The sequence below is a fragment of the Gopherus evgoodei genome, chromosome 1, assembly GCF_007399415.2.
Source record: "Gopherus evgoodei ecotype Sinaloan lineage chromosome 1, rGopEvg1_v1.p, whole genome shotgun sequence".
NCBI lineage: Eukaryota > Metazoa > Chordata > Testudines > Testudinidae > Gopherus > Gopherus evgoodei.
The window spans coordinates 57806492-57827093 of NC_044322.1; the positions used below are offsets into that span (position 1 = coordinate 57806492).

General features: G+C 42.0%; 1 protein-coding gene across 4 annotated transcripts in view; it reads right to left on the reverse strand.

Annotated features, from left to right (window-relative positions):
* Positions 1–1816: 1816 nt before the first annotated feature.
* The window catches only part of GPALPP1 (GPALPP motifs containing 1), a 29312-nt gene continuing 10526 nt past the window's right edge, over positions 1817–20602 (reverse strand). For all 4 annotated transcript variants that reach the window (XM_030565562.1, XM_030565554.1, XM_030565573.1 and 1 more), the window contains exons 4-8: positions 11509–11617; positions 4947–5078; positions 4612–4776; positions 4113–4211; positions 1817–2149 (exon numbers count right to left, since the gene is read on the reverse strand). In XM_030565562.1, coding sequence (XP_030421422.1) covers positions 1934–2149; positions 4113–4211; positions 4612–4776; positions 4947–5078; positions 11509–11617 — 721 coding nt within the window. In that variant the 3' untranslated portion in view covers positions 1817–1933. The remainder of the gene's footprint in view (positions 2150–4112; positions 4212–4611; positions 4777–4946; positions 5079–11508; positions 11618–20602) is intronic.

Consider the following 20602-nt stretch of genomic DNA (forward strand, 5'->3'; position numbering starts at 1 on the left):
AGGCCCAGCAGTTTGGGGCTGGAGAGCTGAATGACAGGAGTAGAGCTGGGAGGCAGTCTGGGATGGTGTGTAAGAAGGTAACAGAAGAAGCCAATGCAAGAAGGGTAGGCTTTGGGGTAGGGGGAGCCCTGAGTTAGAGTATTCGAGGTAAAAAAGGCTGGCAGGGGTAGAGCACCTGTTTGTTGTAGTTGGACTCCCAGCAGGGGGAAAGCCAGGGGAGCTGGAACTCCGACAAGAGTGAGGAAAAAATACTGAGTTGAGCCCAGGTTAGGTGAAGGACCTTTTGTTTGCCAACTGGGACTCTGAGTATTCAGAAGGGGTTTGAACTGTGGGCTTGGCTGGATGGCTGAGCCATGGAAGACCCAGGCAGCCTGCAGGTGGTGGTGGAGCTGAGGATACTGGTGATTGACATTGAGGCAATGGGGCACTCCAAGGATGTGTGCCCTATAACATCCTGATTCAAAACCAACTGACATCAATGGGAGCCTTTCCTTGGACTTCAGATCAGACCCAGTATCTCAGAAACCAGCAGGAGGGGGAAAAAAAAAAAAAAAAGGAACTTTCAACACTGTTGTAAGGCCAGTTTTAAATCAGCATTTAGGTAATATAACTGACCCTAGGAACACCTCCGTGCCAGATGGCATGGAGCTCCCTAGTATGGAGCAATGAATCTCAGCTAGTCTGGCCAGCTCAGTGCACCTCACACACTAAATCCAATGGGGGCATTTCATGTCATCAGAAAACTAAGAACTCACTGGTCAATGTTCTGATGTATGTACAATTAACCTGCAAAGAATTATACTAATGTGCTGGAAATATGTAACTAAAAATGTCTACACTGCGCATATCAGGGGAAGTTGATACAGAGGTTTTTCCAGACAAAGGAAAGGGGCGGACACCTCAAACCAAGTGTGGCAACGGCAAGTGGGCCAGCCATTTGGATCGTAGACTGCAAGAAGATTATGTGCATTGTAAAAGTCACAGATTGGGGATGAGCCAGCAGAGGAAAGAAACTATCTGGGGATATATATTTCAAATATTTACTGGACTATATCCTTCACCACAGGAGACAAAGAAAATCAAGCACTTCAAGGTATGTAATTGATCCTCAGCCAGGACTAGCCAGCCATGCTGGAAGAATGACTATAGGGAGAACTGTTTTGAACAAAAAGGCTATAGTTTGTTGCATTTCAGTCTTGGAAGCGCATTTTTGCAACCATTTCTATCACTTAAACCTATGTCTAAGTTAATGAACTTTAAAATTTTCTATAAATCAACTCAGGGCTATGGTTGAAGGGAAGAGTGAGAGAAGCCCAGGTAAGTTAACCAGCTGCTGTGTACTGCCTTGTTAAAGGAGCAGCAAAATTGACAGTTTTGCAAGTGCTACAATAAGAGGGGACTGAGCACTGCAGAAAGATGTCTCTGGGGAGAACTTGGGTCTGAAAGGGCTGAGGAGGTCCCTCTGCAATGAGTCACTGGGTGGTGGACGCGCTGGGTGAGACCTACATGCTTGTAGGCTGGCTGTTGCTGTCTGGGCTGTGAGCCACAGCAACACAACACTCAACAAATCCAGAGTTGCAGGGCAGGTGGTCACTGAATGCTTTACTGGCCAGGGTAAATCCTAAAGGGTCACAATAACCACTTTTAAATTTATCCTTTTTGAAATATAGGTTGATCTAAAAATGTGGTTAACCAACTTATCCTGCAACAATTTTGAACTAAAAATCTTTTCTGATTTTTATACATTAGATTGTATAATTTTTTGTGCACATTTCCTAAATATTATATTTACATAAGAAATAATATCACATCAACATTCCTTTTTAAACAAAGAAATTTATTTTTCACACAAGTATTTACAGAACAATGTACTTTTTTTGGAAGTTGCTGAAGTTTAATAGATTTCTCCTGAAAGAAAAGTCATATCTTTGCATTATAAAAACATATTGCCTTTGCTATGTGAAAACCTGGTGTTTAACTCTCTGGATTTCTTTATTAGGGCTTTCTTTTGAACTTCATCAAATCGATTGACTTGGAGGTCCTGGTCTCGGTCAAATGGCCTTCTCTCTTGGGGTTTCTTATCTTCAGTTGCTTTGCTCTTTAAGTTTTTATGATGCATATCCATGAGAGATTCTGATCTTTTTGAGTCCTGGAAATAGGGGAAGAAGGAGGGTGAATATTGCAGAATGATGGTGAAATATGGCAAAAACAAACATGACTTAACCATCCTGACTCTTGACAGTTTATGAGGAATTCCAGAAAAACAAGTTGTTACTGGGCAACATGAAAGTAAATTAAATTCAAAGTAGATGAGTGCAGGGTAACTCAAATTAGAAACACTTTTATACACTCTTTTTTAAAATGGGGTTCTTACCTCTGAAACTGTCACTGTAGACTGATGAGTATGAAGTTACACGAAAAAAGGACTAAAGATTGGTTTTAATTCAGCAAAGTACTTTAGCATTTGATTAGTCCTATTGACTTCAGTGGACTAGTCACATGCTTGAAGTTAAGTACAGGCTTCGGTGCTTTGCTGAATTAGGGTCTTATGATTTTTCAAAACCTGATGCTGCTGTCATACAAGTCAATGGTAAAACTCCCATTGATTTTTAAACAGGAGCAACATCAGTCCCAAATAGGGGATGCAGCTCCATCTTCTGAAAGCAAAGTATATATGTCCTGCTATGGCTAGGCAGTTCTTGGACTCCCATCCCATTGCAAACCTGTGAAAAGGCCTGACACGAACTGGTCTAAGCAAATCTGCTTCTATCTTTAGTAGTATTAATGACATCTACATGAAGACAAGCTCTTCGTTAAATTCTATTTTCCTTATGCTTATTCCCCACTTGTAGTCACCGTCTTCTGTGATATCAAACTGTTGCTGTGGAAAATCATTAAATCACAGGCCAGATTAATTCCTGGTGTAATTCCACTGCCTTTAATAGAGTTACACCAGAGGATTGATAGTGCCAACTTATCACTGCAGATGCTAAAAAGAAACCATTTTAAGATATAAAGTACTTTCCAGGCAAGTGTCCTTGGTAGGAAATCAATGGGAGAAAGAAAAAGGAAGAAAAGCCACTTGAAAATGACCTAAGACTTGTGTCTATGCAGAACATTTTTCAAAACCTTTTAAGAGGCATCAGCTAACCTTGCATATACTATTACTGTGTAAGTTTCTCTCTGATAGAGGGGATAACAGAATGTAACTTAAAAGAACTGCATTTATGTAATGTCCACAACTGAACAAGGAGCAAGAAATACAGAGAAAATTCAAGACTGTAGACTAATAGCTCTGGATCTGCAAGCCCTATAAATCTAAAAAGATACATTACCTAATGAACTGCAAATAAATTATCAAGAGTGCCCCATAAACTCAATTCTTCTAATATAAACCAAGGTTGCTGTTCTTAGTTAATTGTTTTCTCTTAGGCGATTTTACTGTCTTCCAGCTGATGGTTGTAAACAAGGGAGAAAAGGAAGGGGCAGCTGTAGGACAGACAATAGCCCATGCTGTGAGACAGCAGTGGGTGGGGGAGGGAAGTGATTGTGAAGCTATGAGGCTCAGATTTTTAATTACCAATATTTGTCCATGAAAACCACAACTGCTTTTGCAGAAACTAAGGAATATTTCGGAATAAAAATGTTGCCCGAAAGGTAGACAATTATGGTATTGATCTCTTAGGCACATTAAGCCTCCTTTGGATGGTTCTGTATTTTAACCTTTCAATTAAACCTGTAATGCTGTTTTCTTCCAGGGATGCCTGTAATTCAGTGAAGTCTTTTACTGTTTGACTTGAAACTGTCTATTCCCAGCAACAGAAGTTCTACCATAGGAATTGTTTAAGTAAAACACAAACTGAAACTCATCTAAGAAAATGCATTTAAAAACCTACATACACTCTGACACTATTTTTCAGCAGCAGCAGGAGGGCCCAATCTTGCTCTTGTTGAAGTCAATAACAAATTCTCTAATGGCTGCAGGTTTGGGCCCCAGAAGAGAAGAATGTAGTGATATCACCATGGAAACCAACTGTGCTAGGTTTGAGAAACCAAAAGAGGTAAGAGTTAAAGGAAACCTAGAAGAAAAAGGATTTTGTGCTTATACTTACATTGTATGAAGACAGCTGCTCAGCCAGTCTCTTGTCTCTTGCAGATAATACAATTTCTTCATCACCTTTACTGGCTGACTTCTTTGCTTCTTGCATTTCCTGATGAATGGAAGCAGACTGCAATTATTAGCAGGCAGCATACTTGAAGTAAGGGACAAAGTCTATATTTATCTTGCTTAAATATTAGAGGAGCAGGTCAAGATAGAGCCTTTGTACCTCTTCCCCTCAACAATTTTTGTTCTGCTTGATAAGAAACAGCCTGGCCACACTGTAACCGGCTGTTCGTTAAATTGATACAGAACAATAGACTTCCCAGGCCATTGCAGACAGATGTAATGTTTAATGTAAGAAGGAAAATAACTACTTTAGATATGAAATTTCTGTGTTTGGGAACATGAGCACTTTTATTAGATTATCCCTGAATGGCAGAGGTGAACTCCTGAGAAGACTGATAACATATAGACTGTCTTCACGTTTATACGAATGAATAAATGCTCACTTGGGCTTTCCTCTCTCTGTCAGCTGGAGTATCTGTCCAAATTGACTTATCTCCTGATTTCTCATCTGTTCTTCTCTTGAAAGTTCTTGGGCCCAATCCAAAGCCTTTCAATTCTGGTGGAAGCTCAGTCATCCAAGACTCCCTTGAAACTTGCTTGGACCCATCCTTGAAGAAAAAAAATCATAGTGGGAAAGTTAATTGTGGATTCTTCTAGATAACGTTTTATTAAGTGCTACAGTCATTTAGCATCTTCAATACATACAGGTGAGCTTGCTAAAATTCATACAAATCTTTTTAGGCCAAGAAAACATGCACAGTCAAAATTATTAACTTACATCATCTGAAGAAGTAAGTTTTTCTTTCATTCGCTGAGCTCTGCGTTCAAAGTCTCTAGTTACACTGGATTCTACTGGTCCTTTTGCAGGCATTGGACCTATGACAGCGTCGTCTTCCTCGCTATCTGTTGCCTTCCAAAAATAAAATAAGACCTCTATCAACCATAACAGGTCACTATAGAAATATTCTTAGCTATAAACCCAACTGTCTTCTCAAATAGGCCTATGACCAATAATTTCTTTGAATTCATATTAAGGAACAGTTATATTATTCAAGCTTTTAAAAGCTGTCCAGTCCCAGCTCTAACTCCCATTGTCTTTAGAAATAATTTGGTTTCTGTTAATCTCTACACTTATGAAAATGTCATCAGTGGTGGTCAATAGAATTCTTGCCAGAGGCACTTAATAATGCACTTTTCTTGTTTAAGATGTGTAGAATAATCAGCATCAAGATATCTTTTGATATTTTACTCACTCTTGTCACTCCAGTGACAAACGATTAACATCAGAAACAAGTGAAGTGTACATGTACAACTCTGATATCACGGGCACCAATATATCCTCCATTACTGCCATCAACATTCTGAATGTATTGCCACAGATGTGGATAGCATTTTACATAGCAAGAAAAGAGCTTAGAATCTAAACTGATCATAGCAAGACTGGATGTTGGGAGGAGGACAACAGGAAAGGTGGGGGTGGAAAGAAGGAAGGAATAAACAGAATATAGTTATGGAACTGCTTCACTGGTACAGCACATGCTGTGCTAGTTCCTAGTTAAGGTTTGGTTTGTGTGTGGTGGTTTTTTTTTGTTAATTTCCTTTCAACATTGTTTAAAATCAAATTTATATTGAAGGAGTGTTGGGAAAGTCAGATCTGAAGAAGGCTGGATGGAGTACAGAATAAAAGGAGACATTCCAGGTGTAGAGTGCTGAATAGAGAAGGCACAAAAGTCCATCTAAGAGAAGTGGAAATGGAAGGACAAGTTCTGCGAAAGACTGCCAAGTGACTAGCGATGAGCTGTACTAAGTGGCAGAGTTGTGCAAAGCCTTGAAAATGAGAATAAAGAGTTTTAAGTATCAGAGGGGTAGCCGTGTTAGTCTGGATCTGTAAAAGCAGATGCTATGCTATGTACGTCGGCCAAACTGGACAGTCGCTACGGAAAAGGATAAACGGACACAAATCAGATATTGGGAATGGCAATATACAAAAACCTGTACGAGAACACTTCAACCTCCCTGCCACACTATAGCAGACCTTAAGGTGGCCATCCTGCAGCAAAAAAACTTCAGGACCAGACTTCAAGGAGAAACTGCTGAGCTTCAGTTCATCTGCAAATTTGACACCATCAGCTCAGGATTAAACAAAGACTGTGAATGGCTTGCCAACTACAAAACCAATTTCTCCTCCCTTGGTTTTCACACCTCAACTGCTAGAAGAGGGCCTCATCCTCCCTGATTAAACTAACCTCTATCTCTAGCTTGCCTGCATATATATACCTGCCCCTGGAAATTTCCACTACATGCATCTGACGAAGTGGGTATTCACCCACGAAAGCTCATGCTCCAAAACGTCTGTTAGTCTATAAGGTGCCACAGGACTCTTTGCTGCTAATAAAGAGTTTGACACTGACATAAAGGTGGGGCCTGTTAAGTGGAATAGATGCATTCAAGCGCCAGAGGAGAGTGGTGGCATCTGTTGGTAACCTACAAGACAACAACAGGGCTGGCACAGCCCAGACAAGCAAGCTTGAGTGGCAAACAAGCTGATGGTGGTAGGGAAGTACCAGAGCCACTGTGGGCAAGGCCAGCTCTTCCTGGAGGCAGGGGGTCACAACAAGATCAACAGTCCTAAGTACCTTGAGAACCATTCCAACGGACAAGGGTGTCCCTCCCCTACCCCCAGTCAGTAAGAAAAAACAGGGACCCAATCTGTATTTTGTAAGGGAAGATGTGGCAGGCTTTAGACACACCCTGAATGTTGGAGGAAGGCAAGAGAGTAAGATGACAATAGGGCTGTGGGCCCACAAAACTGACAACTGTGGAATTATCTAATAGGAAGAGGAGGGATTGATTTTGGGGGTGAGATGGTTTTGGCATGCTGAGTTTAAATTGACAGGTGGGCTTCCAAACAGTAGATGAGGCCACGGCAGAAAAGAGTGGAGAGGGGGGAAAAACCACCACCAGACTTCAGTGTAAAAGAAGTTACTCACCTTGTGCAGTAAGGATGGTTCTTCGAGATGTCACTATGGGTGCTCCATTGCAGAGGTGCTTGCTTCCCTGCACTGCTGATTGGAGAACTTCAGTAGTAGTGTCGATTTAGACAACAAATGCGGGTTAACCCCCCTCAGTTCCTTCTCTACTGCTGTGTCCTAGACAAGAACCCTGGAGAACAGGGAAGGAGGGTGGTTTGCGGAGCACCCATGGGGAACACACACTGAAGAACCATAATTACTGCACAAAATGAGTAACTTCTTTGATTAGCGTCCATATGGGTGCTCCACTGCAGGTAACTCCCGAGCACTCTCTTTATGGGCAGCTTGGGACTTCAAGGTCAGGTCAGTTACAGATGACTCTTCTGTGGAGCTGAAGATGGCATAGGAGGTGGAGTCTCTAGTGATCGCATAGTGTTCTGTGAAAGTGTGGACTGCTCATGTTGCTGCTCTATAGATGTCTAAGATAGAATATTCTTGAAGAAGGTGATGGCTGAGGAGATTGACCTTGTGGAGGGTGTGCAAATAGTATCTGGAGAGGTCATATTACAAGGTTGATAACTGTCTAATCCAGTTTGACATCCATGTGGAAAGTCTCTGGGCTGAGATAGTGGAGCCCTTGGATCTCTCTGCAACAGCAAGAAAAAGTCTAGAAGACATCCTGAAAACCTTCGTACTATCCAGGTAGAAGGCTAGGGCTCTTCTGAGGTCTAGCGTGTGTAATATAGCCTCCCTGTTATATCGGTGAGGTTTGGTATAAAAGGTTGGAAGTGGAATCAGTTGTTTCATGTGAAATGTGGAGGCTAACTCATATCAAAAAAATTAACTGTGATTAAAAAAATTAATTGCAATTAATCACACTATTAAGCAACAGAATACCAAGTGAAATTTATTAAATATTTTTGGCTGTTTTTCTAAATTTTCAAATATTGATTTTTATTACAACACAATACAGAGTGTACAGTATCAGAGGGGTAGCCGTGTTAGTCTATAAGGTGCCACAGGATTCTTTGCTGCTTTTACAGATCCAGACTAACAGACATTTTGGAGCATGAGCTTTCTGCATCTGACGAAGTGGGTATTCACCCACAAAAACTCATGCTCCAATATATCTGTTAGTCTATAAGGTGCCACAGGATTCTTTGCTGCTTTTAAAGTGTACAGTGTTCACTTTATTTTTGATTACTAATATTTTTACTCTAAAATGATAAATTTCAATTCACACCATACAACTACTGTAGTGCAATCTCTTAATTATGAAAGTGCAACTTACAAATATAGGTTTCAGAGTAGCAGCCGTGTTAGTCTGTATCCGCAAAAAGAACAGGAGTACTTGTGGCACCTTAGAGACTCAAAATTTATTTTGAGCATAAGCTTTCTTGGGCTACAGCCCACTTCTTCAGATGCAAATGTATTTTTTTTTTAAGTAATCGTATTTATTTTTTAATGCTATGTAAAACTTTAGAGCCTACAGGTCCACTCAGTCCTACTTCTTGTTCGGCCAGTCGCTAAGGCAAATAAGTTTGTTTACATTTACAGGACATAATGCTGCCTGCTTATTATAGACAATGTCACCTAAGTGTGAGTGCTTGTTCTCACTTTTGTAGCTGGCACTGCAAGGTATTTAAATGCCAGATATGTTAAAAATTCATATGCCCCTTCATGCTTTGGCCACAATTCCAGAGGACATGCTTCCATGCTGATGCTCGTTTAAAAAAATAATGCATTAATTAAACTTCTGACTGACCTCCTTGGGGAGAATTGTATGTCTCCTGTTCTGTTTTATCCACATTCTGCCATATATTTCATGTTACAGCAATCTTGGATGATAATCCAGCACATGTTCGTTTTAAAAATACTTTCACAGCAGATCTGACAAAACGCTAAGAAGGTATCAATGTGAGATTTCTAAATAGCTACAGCACTCGACTCAAGATTTATGAATCTCAAGTGCCTTCACACCTCGTCCCTCTCAGATATTGGGCGAATGCTTTCAGATGTCTTAAAGGAGCAACACTCTGATGTGGAAACTACAGAATCCGAACCACCAAAAAAGACAATCAATCTTCTGCTGGTGGCATCTGACTCAGATGATAATGAACATGCGTTAGTCCGCTCTGCTTCTGATCGTTATTAAGCAGAACCTGTCATCAGCATGGACATGTCCTCTGGAATGGTGGTTGAAGCATTAAGGGACACATGAATCTTTAGCACATCTGGCATGTAAGTATCTTGCAATGCTGGCTACAATAATAACATGCAAATACCTGTTCTTGCTTTCAGGTGACAGCGTAAACAAGACATGAGCAGCATTATCTCCTGCAAAGTGTAAACAAACTTGTTTGAGCAATTGCTTGGAGGAGGACTGAGTGGACTTTTAGGTTCTAAAGTTTTACATTGTTTTTGAATGCAGTTTTTTGTATATAATTCTACATTTGTAAATTCAACTTTCATGACAGATTGCACTACAGTATTTGTATTAGGTGAATTAAAATATACTATTTCTCGTTTTTAATAGTGCAAATATTTGTAATAAATGATCATGGTACACTTGATTCTGTGTTGTAATTGAAATCAATATTTGAAAATGTAGAAAACATCCAAAAATATTTAAATAAATGGTATTCTATTAGTGCAAGTTTTTAATTGCCTGACAATCCTAGTTATAAAACTAAACACATGGTACCAATTCTGGCATATCTTACACCTTCACTACCACTATATATTACCTTAGCAGGGAACTCTACTCTAAGTTACATCCCAGCAGGAGCTGGGCAGTCAGAGGAAGTAGTGAAAGAGGAAAGACACCAAGGGCAATGGGAAGGAGTAATGAAGAGCACAATTTTGAAAGAAATCTTAAATAGGGAAGAGAGTAAAGGGAAAGAAAAATGACCATTTCCCATCCTAAAGCGCACCATGATCTGACACAATTGAAGATAACATACAAAGGAGGAGGGGGGAGTGCTTGTGCCCAATTTTTAGTTCCTTATGATGGATAAAGGAAGCATGTAAAGGTAAGAGTGTCGTTTATTTTGTTTTTTTTTAAACATACAGTTCAGGCCTCATCTACCCTCCAAGACTACACCACTTGAAGAACCACTGTCAATCACAAAAGACAAGCAACTGAGAAAATGAGATTTTTAGACATTCTTTTTAAAACTCTGGGGTTGAAGTGTAATACAAAACGAACATTTTGGAGAAACTGTCATTGTTAAATATTCAACACCCCTGCTCCTTCAAAATAAGTGTGAGATCTCATACCAACTAGCCTAACAACTCTTTATATCCAGTATGAGACTCTTCTGAGCTCAGCACTAACTTACTTTTAGGATTTCTCTCCAGCCACCGCAGGAGTGCTGGGCTAGATGGTAGCTTGGGAAGCACCCCCAGATTACTGCCTCTGTTCCCAGTACAAGAGTGAAGGTCCCAGGTATGGGGTGGTTGGGAATTCACTATACCCCTCACTACGCAACTGTCGATGGGCATTGCCCGAGGCTTCCAGTAATGTTGTTTAGAATCCATCAAGACATGCTGACCATCTGACTGTCTCTTTCCCAAAGACAGGGAAGTGAATACCATCTACTTGGGATTTGTTGGCATTTTGAGTCCTGGGAAGGGAAGCTTGTTTGAACTCCACCACAGTACCCTCTATGGGAGAGGCTATCACACCAATAAAAAAGGGAGAAAGTGAGGGGACACTTGTTTGACTACAAGTCCATAGGCCAGACTTTTATTTAATTCAGTCTACACCCATCCTCCAGCAAAACCAAGAGAGAGCAGACTTTGTGGCAAAGAATAACAAGTTTGCCACAGTTACTTTAGAACACCTGCTGCTCGCACCCTCACCCCTCCTTTTCCCCGCACCTCACAACATTTCCTCTGCTTTGTCCTGTTCCTTGCCCACTCCCCATCTTCATGTTTGCTCCCAACTCACTTGTTAGATCATTAAACTTAGATTGTAAAATCTACAGGGCAGAGATTATTTCTTTTCTAAATTCCCTGAGGGGCCGAGCATGCTCAAGCACAATATAAATGAAAAGGTGGGCAGAGAAACTTACTTCTCTGCTGCATAACCCCTTTTCAGACAGAATTCTGCAGTTGCAGTTCAGAAGCTACTTGATTAGCACTGATTATTTATACTGCAGTGGCACCCAAAATGAGCTGGACACTTTCCACCTACAGAGCATGACAAATCCCTGCCCTATAGAGTTTACGGTCCAAAACAAGATCTACTGTATTAAAAAATTATTTCTATGGGCTTTGGATCAGGCCATCAGTTTGTTAGAATCCTTCAGATGCCACTGCACTATAAATACAAGATGGATCTGTGCCATGTCAGTTTTTACAAACCTGGGTATGGAATTCTGAAGAAATAGAAGATCCTATGGAACAGCTGTTATCTTCAGTATACTGTGTAGGTTTCCTAAAACCAGGGGGTAAAGCAGGACCTATAACAGGCCTCAAAGAAAAAGAAGAATTCTTATTTCCATTCCCTAATTTAAAAAAGAATCAGCATGAAAAGCACATTTAAGTAACAACTTTTTATTGTTTGCAGCAAGAATCAATATTTGAACAGTTCAATGAAGTGGTAAGGTTGAAAGTGTATTCTCTTGTAAGTCACATTTTCATTAATATTCATACATTTTCATCTTTTAATGCATTACATTTACAAAGGGGATATCATCAACTTGAAAAATCACACTTTCATCTCCACATTCCAGAAGATTTTTAAAATTATCACTTAAAAAAACCCAAACCACAAGTAGACACTGTCTCTATTAAATATGTTCCACCTGTTTATCAATATGATCTGCACATTTTGTGCAATCAAAAATACCTCATTAAAGTTTAAGACCAGAAGGTACCAGCAGAACACCAAGTCTGACCACCTGTATATTCACAGGCCAACAACATTACCCAGCACCACACACTAAACCCAACAACCCAAATTAGACCAGAGAATCATTAGACTATTATGTGCCACAGGCAGAGACTAGGAGGAACTGAGGTGCACCACTGCTTGAGGCCCCTTTTATGGCAGGGAAATGATTAAATGAGATATACCCAGATAATCCTATCAAGTGACTCATACCCACACTCTGCAAGGGAAGGCGAAAACCCCCAAGGTCACTGACAGTCTGACCTGGGGAAAATTCCTTCCTGACCCTGCATATGATGATCCGTTAAACCACAGGTGCTGACTTTTGTTTTTGCCCGAGGGGCTTCTGAAGGAAGAGAGAGAGAGAGAGAGAGAGAGAGAGAGAGAGAGTGTGTGTGTGTGTGTGGGGGGGCACTCTACCAGTTTCAGGGGGAGGCTATTTTCAGCATATTTATACATTTCTTTCATATTCTAGTTATTGAATGTGTCTATCATTGGTATCTTTACTATCTGAATGATTCAATTATTATGAACTACATAATTACATTATCATGAATTACAGTATATTAAGATGATTGCAATCACCTACAAGTCGTTTTCACTAACGTCCCAGTTTAAAGACATGTCTCACTGTAGCTTTCTGGATGAAACTGTCAGCAATCTTATTTACATCTAGGTTCCCAGGTATTATTGAGATGCACATTAAGGACAGTTACATTATTCAGTTATGTCTGTCCCACTGATGACTGGAGATAATTTTTAAGTCTTCTGAAGCAGGAGAATGAGCATTCCACAGTTCAGAATGATACAGGCACAGTGAGGAGGATTCTTATGAATTAGCAGTAATCTGGAAACAGTCATAACTTTATTCCCAGATCTGGACCTTAGCGTCCAAAATATGGGGGTTAGCATGAAAACCTCCAAGCTTAGCTACCAGCTTGGACCTGGTACTTGCTGCCACCACCCAAAAAATTAGAGTGTTTTGGGGCACTCTGGTCCCCCTGAAAAACCTTCCCTGGGGACCCCAAGACCCAAATCCCTTGAGTCTCACAACAAAGGGAAATAATCCTTTTTCCCTTCCCCCCTCCAGGTGCTCCTGGAGAGATACACAGACACAAGCTCTGTGAATCCAAACAGAGTGACTCCCCCTCTCTGTTCCCAGTCCTGGAACAAAAAGGACTTTCCTCTTCACCCAGAGGGAATGCAAAATCAGGCTAGCCACTTCAACACACACAGATCTCCCCTGATTTCTTCCTCCCACCAATTCCCTGGTGAGTACAGACTCAATTTCCCTGAAGTAAAGAAAAACTCCAACAGGTCTTAAAAGAAAGCTTTATATAAAAAAGAAAGAAAAAAATACAAATGGTCTCTCTGTATTAAGATGACGAATACAGGGTCAATTGCTTAAAAGAATATTGAATAAACAGCCTTATTCAAAAAGAATACAAATCAAAGCACTCCAGCACTTATATTCATGCAAATACCAAAGAAAAGAAACCATAGAACTTACTATCTGATCTCTTTGTCCTTACACTTAGAAACAAAAGATTAGAAAGCAGAACTACTTCTCCAAAGCTCAGAGAAAGCAGGCAGCCAGAAAACAAAGACCTCAGACACACAATTCCCTCCACCCAAAGTTGAAAAAATCCGGTTTCCTGATTGGTCCTCTGGTCAGGTGCTCCAGGTGAAAGAGACATTAACCCTTAGCTATCAGTTTATGACACAGGCACAGTGAGGAGGATTCTTATGAATTAGCAGTAATCTGGAAACACAGCGCTTCCAGAGTACAGCAAATGACTCCAAGATCTCTTTCTTGATTTAGGCACCATCATTTTGTATCTATTGTTGGGTTTCTATTTTGCTATGTGCATTACTTTGCATTTAACATTGAATTTCATCTGCCATTTTGTTACCAAATCACCCAGTTTTGTGAGATCCATTGTAACTCTTTGCAGTCTGTTTTGGACTTAATTATCTTGAATAATTTTGTATCATCTGCAAACTTTGCCACCTCACTGTTTACCCCATTTTGCAGATCATTTATAAATATGTTGAACAGCAGTGATCCCAGCCCAGCAAAAGCCCCTTGGGGGACACTACTATTTACTTCTCTCCATTCTGAAAATGGACCATTTATTCCCACCCTTTGTTTCCTATCTTTTAACTGGAGTGCCTGGGAATGCTTTCAGGATCATCTAACGATCCTTAATGACAAGCCTTTTGTTATCTTAATCACCCTGCCTCTGTTTATAAACAAACTGTCTGCCAAGGGCAGAAGTTATCAGCAGCACAGAACTCATCACATTCCACACTCAAGCTCTGACTCCTGGGTACTAAGCACCCACTATTTTTTCCGTAGGTGCTTGAGACCCTCAGAACCAGCCAGCCAAGCACGCGCGAGAGAGAAAATGCTCAGTGACACTTCAGAGTCCTGGCTCTTCCACATCCAATGTCCCATCTCCAGTTGTGGCCATGCCTGATGTTTCAAAGGAGATTAAAAAAATAATAAAAATAATACTTTAAAAAAAAAAAGCAAGCCAGAATACACTGGGGGAAAAATAATACCTTCCTGACTCCTGAAGACGGCTGGCTGAAACCCTGAATGAGAGATTTCAGGAACAGAGAAAATGAGCCCCAGGGCCACTGAATTATGCTCTTATTAAATCTGGTATAATCTAATCAATCAAGCCTTTCAGTAGTGATGCTATTGCCAAGACTTCAAGCAAAACAAACAAAATCTTACCAGACTCCAATAGTCAGAGGATTACACCTACTGACAAAAAGGAGACAGAACAAGGGGCATGTGTGTAAACAGGGGGCACCTGCAAGTTTCAGGGGCAATCCTCCCCCGAGAAACCAGTCTGCTGTAGCACGAGTGCCAGGAAGGGAATTCTACTGCGGTGCTGCCCCTAGCCAGAGAGCTCATCTTTCATTGCAGCCTCTGGCTTACAAGTGTCTGCTAAATGTGAAGCTCCACCCCCATCTAGCTGCTGGAAGAGAGAAGCAGCTTTTTGTCTTCTCTTCTGCTAAGTAAGTTAAGGCAGTGGCCACACAGGAAGGCCAGTAGCGCAGCTAGGGAGGGGAGCTGCGGCGCTTTTACTCACCAGGCAGTGCTCCGGGTGAGTAAAAGCACTGCAGCAAGTGGAGCCTTTTTTTAATTGCTCCACCTGGCTACGCTCCTGAGGAAGGCTATTTGGTATCACTGAAGTGTGAATTTAAAACAAATACATTTATACTGGTGGAAGAGTGCCTTTGTCAGTTATGCTTATGTTGCATGGGAAGGGGTGTACACCAAACAAAAGAAAGTCACTCTGGCTATGACACTGCAGCTGGAGTGTCAGTGTGGGTAGACAGACCTGTGCTTGCGCTGCCTAAGCTAGCATGCTAAATAGTGTGGATGTCGCCACACTGGCAGCGGCTTGGGCTAGCTGCCTGAGTCCGAGCCCGCCGAAGTCCTTAGTCCAAGCTTGGGTGGTTAGCCCTAGCTGCTGCCCACGCTACAGTGCCTGCACTGCAATTTTTAGCATGCTAGCTGAGGCAGAATTAGCATGCGTCTGTCTACCTGTGCTGGGAATCACACCCCAGCTGCAGTGGAGACGTTCCCTCATAGTCCAGAGTAGAGTATCTATGCTGGGGGTTATACCTGTATAACCCATAAAACTTCCCTACATAGACAAAGCCTAAGAGAGGGGCAAGCCTCAGCTACTCTACCCCCTCCCACCTTGTAGGCTGTTCCAAGGAGGGGGTAGGAAAATGGTTTTCAATACTCTACGTCTCACAGCCTCCATTTCTGTGGTGTCTTCTGCATGAATAACTCCACTGCTGCTCAGGACTTTCCTCAGCAGCACAGAACTGACAGGATTTTTGCTGGCTGCCCAGAAGATCTCTGAACAGCAAGTGTGAATCTGAGTGAAATCTTGTTAATATGCTCTCCTGTTTGGCACAGCTCTGATGTTTTTCTACGGACTGAGGCAGAAAACAGGGCTGCTGTTTACTTTTGGCACATATGCAGAAGATTATTTTTAGAAACATATGGGCAAGAAACAATATTTTTTAAAATGAAATTTTAAGTTACACAAAAAACGATGCACCGAGGACCCCATACTTGCCTGAGAGTTTCCCATTAGCCACTGGATTTTTCAAGCCATAACTAGTATTAGAGTTGAAAATGAACTCCCCCAATCCTATTTTTCTGAGGCTTAATTTCTTCAAAATTTGTACATTTGCGGCTAAAACATCTTGTTTGTTCTCAACTCTGATTTTAGGTTTTTCCAAAAATATTCACAAGTTGAATTTCTATATTAGAATATTGTCAGAGTGATACTATTTTCAAAACTGGTTTCAAAAGGTTCATCTATATTTTGTACTTGACTAACTCAAAAAAGGTGTTTTAAAAGCTGAAAATTGTCACATATACAGTGCTCAATTAAGAATATATGTTTTGACAAATTTGAAAGATGTGTCTGAGAAATAAAGATGTTTGAAAGGAGTGGGGATATATTATACAAGGCATAAACAGTATATCCTCACATACTTATGAGCCATTCATACACTGGGCTACCCATGCACTGAAATCAACATGAATCATTTTGTTTCAGTAATTATGGACTAGACTGAGCAGATTGTAATCTGACCAGAATACGGGGCACTGTGTTATTTTGTTGCCCCTGGAACAGCTCAGGAGGGAGACACTAATTAGGCATCACAATCTTCTTCCCACTCATCTGGGGTGGGAGTAAATGGCATCAGGTCTATACCAGTAACATCATGTGTTCCCCAATGTGCCAGCATAGTTACACTGGAGAGCGGTAGAAGAGAGACAAGGCTCTGCGTGGTCCCCGCCCTTTTCACACATTTGCTCAAGAAGGGGAGAGGGTAGCTCTGTAAAGCCTGTTTCTCTCGAAGTGCAAGGGGATCCCTTAATGCTCCTTTTCTCCCTTGTGCCAGCACACAAGCTGGGGCACAATCTGACCCCATATGTTCAGTTAATGCATGTTAGCCCTAACTGTGCTTTGTTTGACCCTTTAAGCAGAAAAAAATCCAGGAGGGGAGTGGATCAAAAGACTTTAAGACACTCCTAATACAGTATATCCCGCTTAATAGCAATCCTGATACTAGCAACTTTTGGTTACTAGAGACATTTTGCTGATAACCAATCCCATCCCATTAACATCAATGTTAATGGAATTTGAATATTTGCAACAGCATGGCGCTTATTAGTAACATTTTTTATTTTAAAGAAAGATTCTAACTGCACACAGGTTTGTAGGGCTGCAGTCAGGGAAGGAACTGCTGGGATGTGCTGTGCACACAGGCTTGTGGGGCTTGAACATGCTTCCCTGGCTGCAGGCCTGGAAAACTGTCTGTAGCTGGTGCTCAGTCCATCCCGGTACTTCCTTGTGGGACAGCAGCCTGGCAAATCAGCCTGTGCACAGGGACACACAGGAGGTAAGTGGCTGCGGGCTGGCACAGGAGGCTGTGGTCAGGGGAACAGTGGAGAGGGGAAATGCAGCACAGGTGTCGGAGCTGCATGGTCCCGCTCCCTGCACTCTCCAGGCTGTGCCCTGCTGGGGGTCTGCACTGTTGAAGGAAGGAAGTGCTGGGACATGCTGAGCCCCAACCCCTGGAGAGTGCAGGGAGAGGTATGGTGCAGCCCCATGGGTCCCCAGCATCTCGGATCCCCAGAGAAAGCCCCAGCATCCAGACTGCTGCTTCTGTCCCTGCTGCTGCCCTGCCTGCAGCCAGGCTTACAGGACTGCAGCCAGGAAAGGCATGTCCAAGCGCTTCTTTCCCTGGGTACTACCTTGAAAACCTGCCTTTCGCTTATTAGCACCTGACAGTAATACAGTACCAACCTTTTGCAGGCAACCGAGGGATTGCTAATAAGCGGAATTTACTCTATGTCAGAAAGTAGAAGTGAAAGGTGCACAGTTCTTTGCTCTCTAGTTCACCTTTAAATGGCTGCCTTTCCCCCCGTGGGCCCAATCCTGCTAGCCATGTTCACACGAGTAGTCTCGTCAACATCAAGAGGACCTACTGTGTAAAGCTTTCAGGATCTGACACTTTGGCTGTTTCATTAGAGATAATATTTGTATATGGCTGAAAGAATGTCTCCTGTCCAATGAAAAAAGTTTTCAGTATTATTTGTGCTGTGACAGTACCCCACCGTGCAGGGTGCTGGTTCACATTTACTTGAATCTGTACAATAAGAACTGGGAAAGGAAGTCACATTGAGTTATTGATGTGCACAACTAGATGGTCCTAAATAATCTAAAGATTTAAAAAACCCAAATTAATACATAATAAAATCAGCTTTCCCCAGCTGCTGCCCCACCTAGCCATTGTCTGGCTGACTTCCTTTATGTGTGACAGCACAAATCATTCTTTGAGGAGGGACATGAAGGATGAGAGGTGTCATAAATATAAAGGGAAGGGTAACAACCTTTATGTATGCTGTAACATAAATCCCTCCTGGCCAGAGGTATAGAATCACTTACCTGTAAGGGGTTAATCAGTTCAATTAACCTAGTTGGCACCTGACCAGAAGGACCAAAGGGGAAAGAAGTTACTTGTAAATGGGGGTGGGGGGGAGAGAGAAAAGGTTTTGTTTGTGCCCTCTTTGTTGGTTGATACAAAGAGAGAGACCAGGCAGGTAACCCAGCTCCTAAAAAGATCCTGAACTGATGCATCTAAAAATTACAGAAATTGTAATAACAAGGGAATGCATTAGATTATCCTCTGTTTTAGCTTGTGAATTTTCCCTATGCTAAGAGGGAGGTTTATTCCTGTTTTTGTTACTTTGAAGATGAGCCTAGAAGGCAATCCTTTGTGTTTTAAATCTTGTTATTTACTCTGTAAAGTTTTCTTCCATCCTGATTTTGGAGATGTGATTCTTTTACTTTTTTATTTAAATAAAATTATTTTAAGAACCTGATTGATTTTCAGTGTCCTAAAAATCAGGGATTTGATCTGTGCTCACTTTGTTAACCTACCAGTTGGTATATTATTCTCAAGCCCCTCCCTCCCCCCCCCCCAGAAAAGGGGGTGAAGTGGCTTGGGGGGGGATATTTTGGGGGCGATAGGGCTCCAAGTGACCCCTCTCTGAATGTTTGTGTAAATCACTTGGTGGTGGCAGCAATACCGTCCAAGGACAGGGAAAGGAATTTGCGCCTTGGGAAAGTTTTTAACCTAAGCTGGTGGAATATAAGCTTAGGGGGTCTTTCATGCGGGTCCCCAGACCTGTACCCCAGAATTCAGAGTGGGGAGGGAACCCTGACAGCAGCTAATGGCCTTTATAATGAAAGCAAGGTGCTGAGATACCATATGTTATCCTGAAATAATTATACCAGCTATTTATACTACTTTTAACTACACATTTGGAGAAGTTTTATTGCATTAAAGATGTGGCAGCTCTGGTATAACTGCCTGTCGGACACTCACCAAGCTGCTGTTTTGAGCCTATGTGCTTTTAAGCTTCCTGAGTCTAAGCAGAGTGCAGGTTCTGCCTTTGTGTCACTGGCCACATTCTGGATGTGCAGATCTTCCAGCTTACACCCCCTTCTGAAAGTTCAATTGCCTACGCCCTGTGTTTCGTGCTAGCTCCCCCAGTTTCTCCAGTATCATAAGCACAGCCTTTCCCAGAGTGCCAAATTTGTGGGAAATCTAGTTTATATTCACCTCTCTAGGGACATGATAGTTGAAGCACACAATGCGCAGGCTTTGAAAAAGTTCCCAAATCCGCCACTCTATACTACAGACAGACAAGACATATACATATCTAGACAAAACAATATAACACCCGCACACCATCCCTGCCTCAGTTTCCTCACCTCTCGAGCATTCTTTAGGATTTGGCTTAGTGTTTGTTTATGGAGTTTGGGATCCTTCCTCTCTCCCTGCTTTCCTGCACATGGCTTCTCCTCTGGAACATGGAATCTTTCTGGTCTCTTCTCCCTCTCTTTCCCCCAGCCAGCCTCCTTTGACCTTGGCTGGTCCCACAGTTAAAGGTCCCCTTTGCTACAAAAACAAGTTCTGTTTGTTCCCCTCTCCTGCTCAAGCTTCTCCTTGTGTCTGAATACCACCTGGTTTCTTTGGTTTCCTGTTAAGGGATTTTTCCACTCTTCAAACCTAGGCAGAGTTAGTTCTCACAGCTCAGATGCTGTCAGGTGCCACAGGTCTCAAAGCCAGGGCTGCCAAGCAGCAGCCTTATCTTCTGCGCCATTGAGCTACAAGAGTGGACAACAGAACTGCTGCTAATACTTCATCACAGAAGCTACACTCACTGACTCAGCATGGTGAGATGACTAACAGCTGACAGCCGACTGGACACCACCGCGTACAAGACTTCCTGTCCCAGGCCTCATCTGAGCAACTAGTCATTAGGCCTGTTGATGCCCAGACCTCTGAGACCAGGTCCCTGCTTCCTCACCTGGTTCCTGCTATCTACCATGCGTTGTTCCTGTTGTCAGCTTCCTTGCCCTGACCCAGTTGCAGACTCTGACTTTGACCCTTGGGGTGGCTTTTGACCGGTGGTGTGACCACAACCCTGACTCTGCTGCTAGCTCC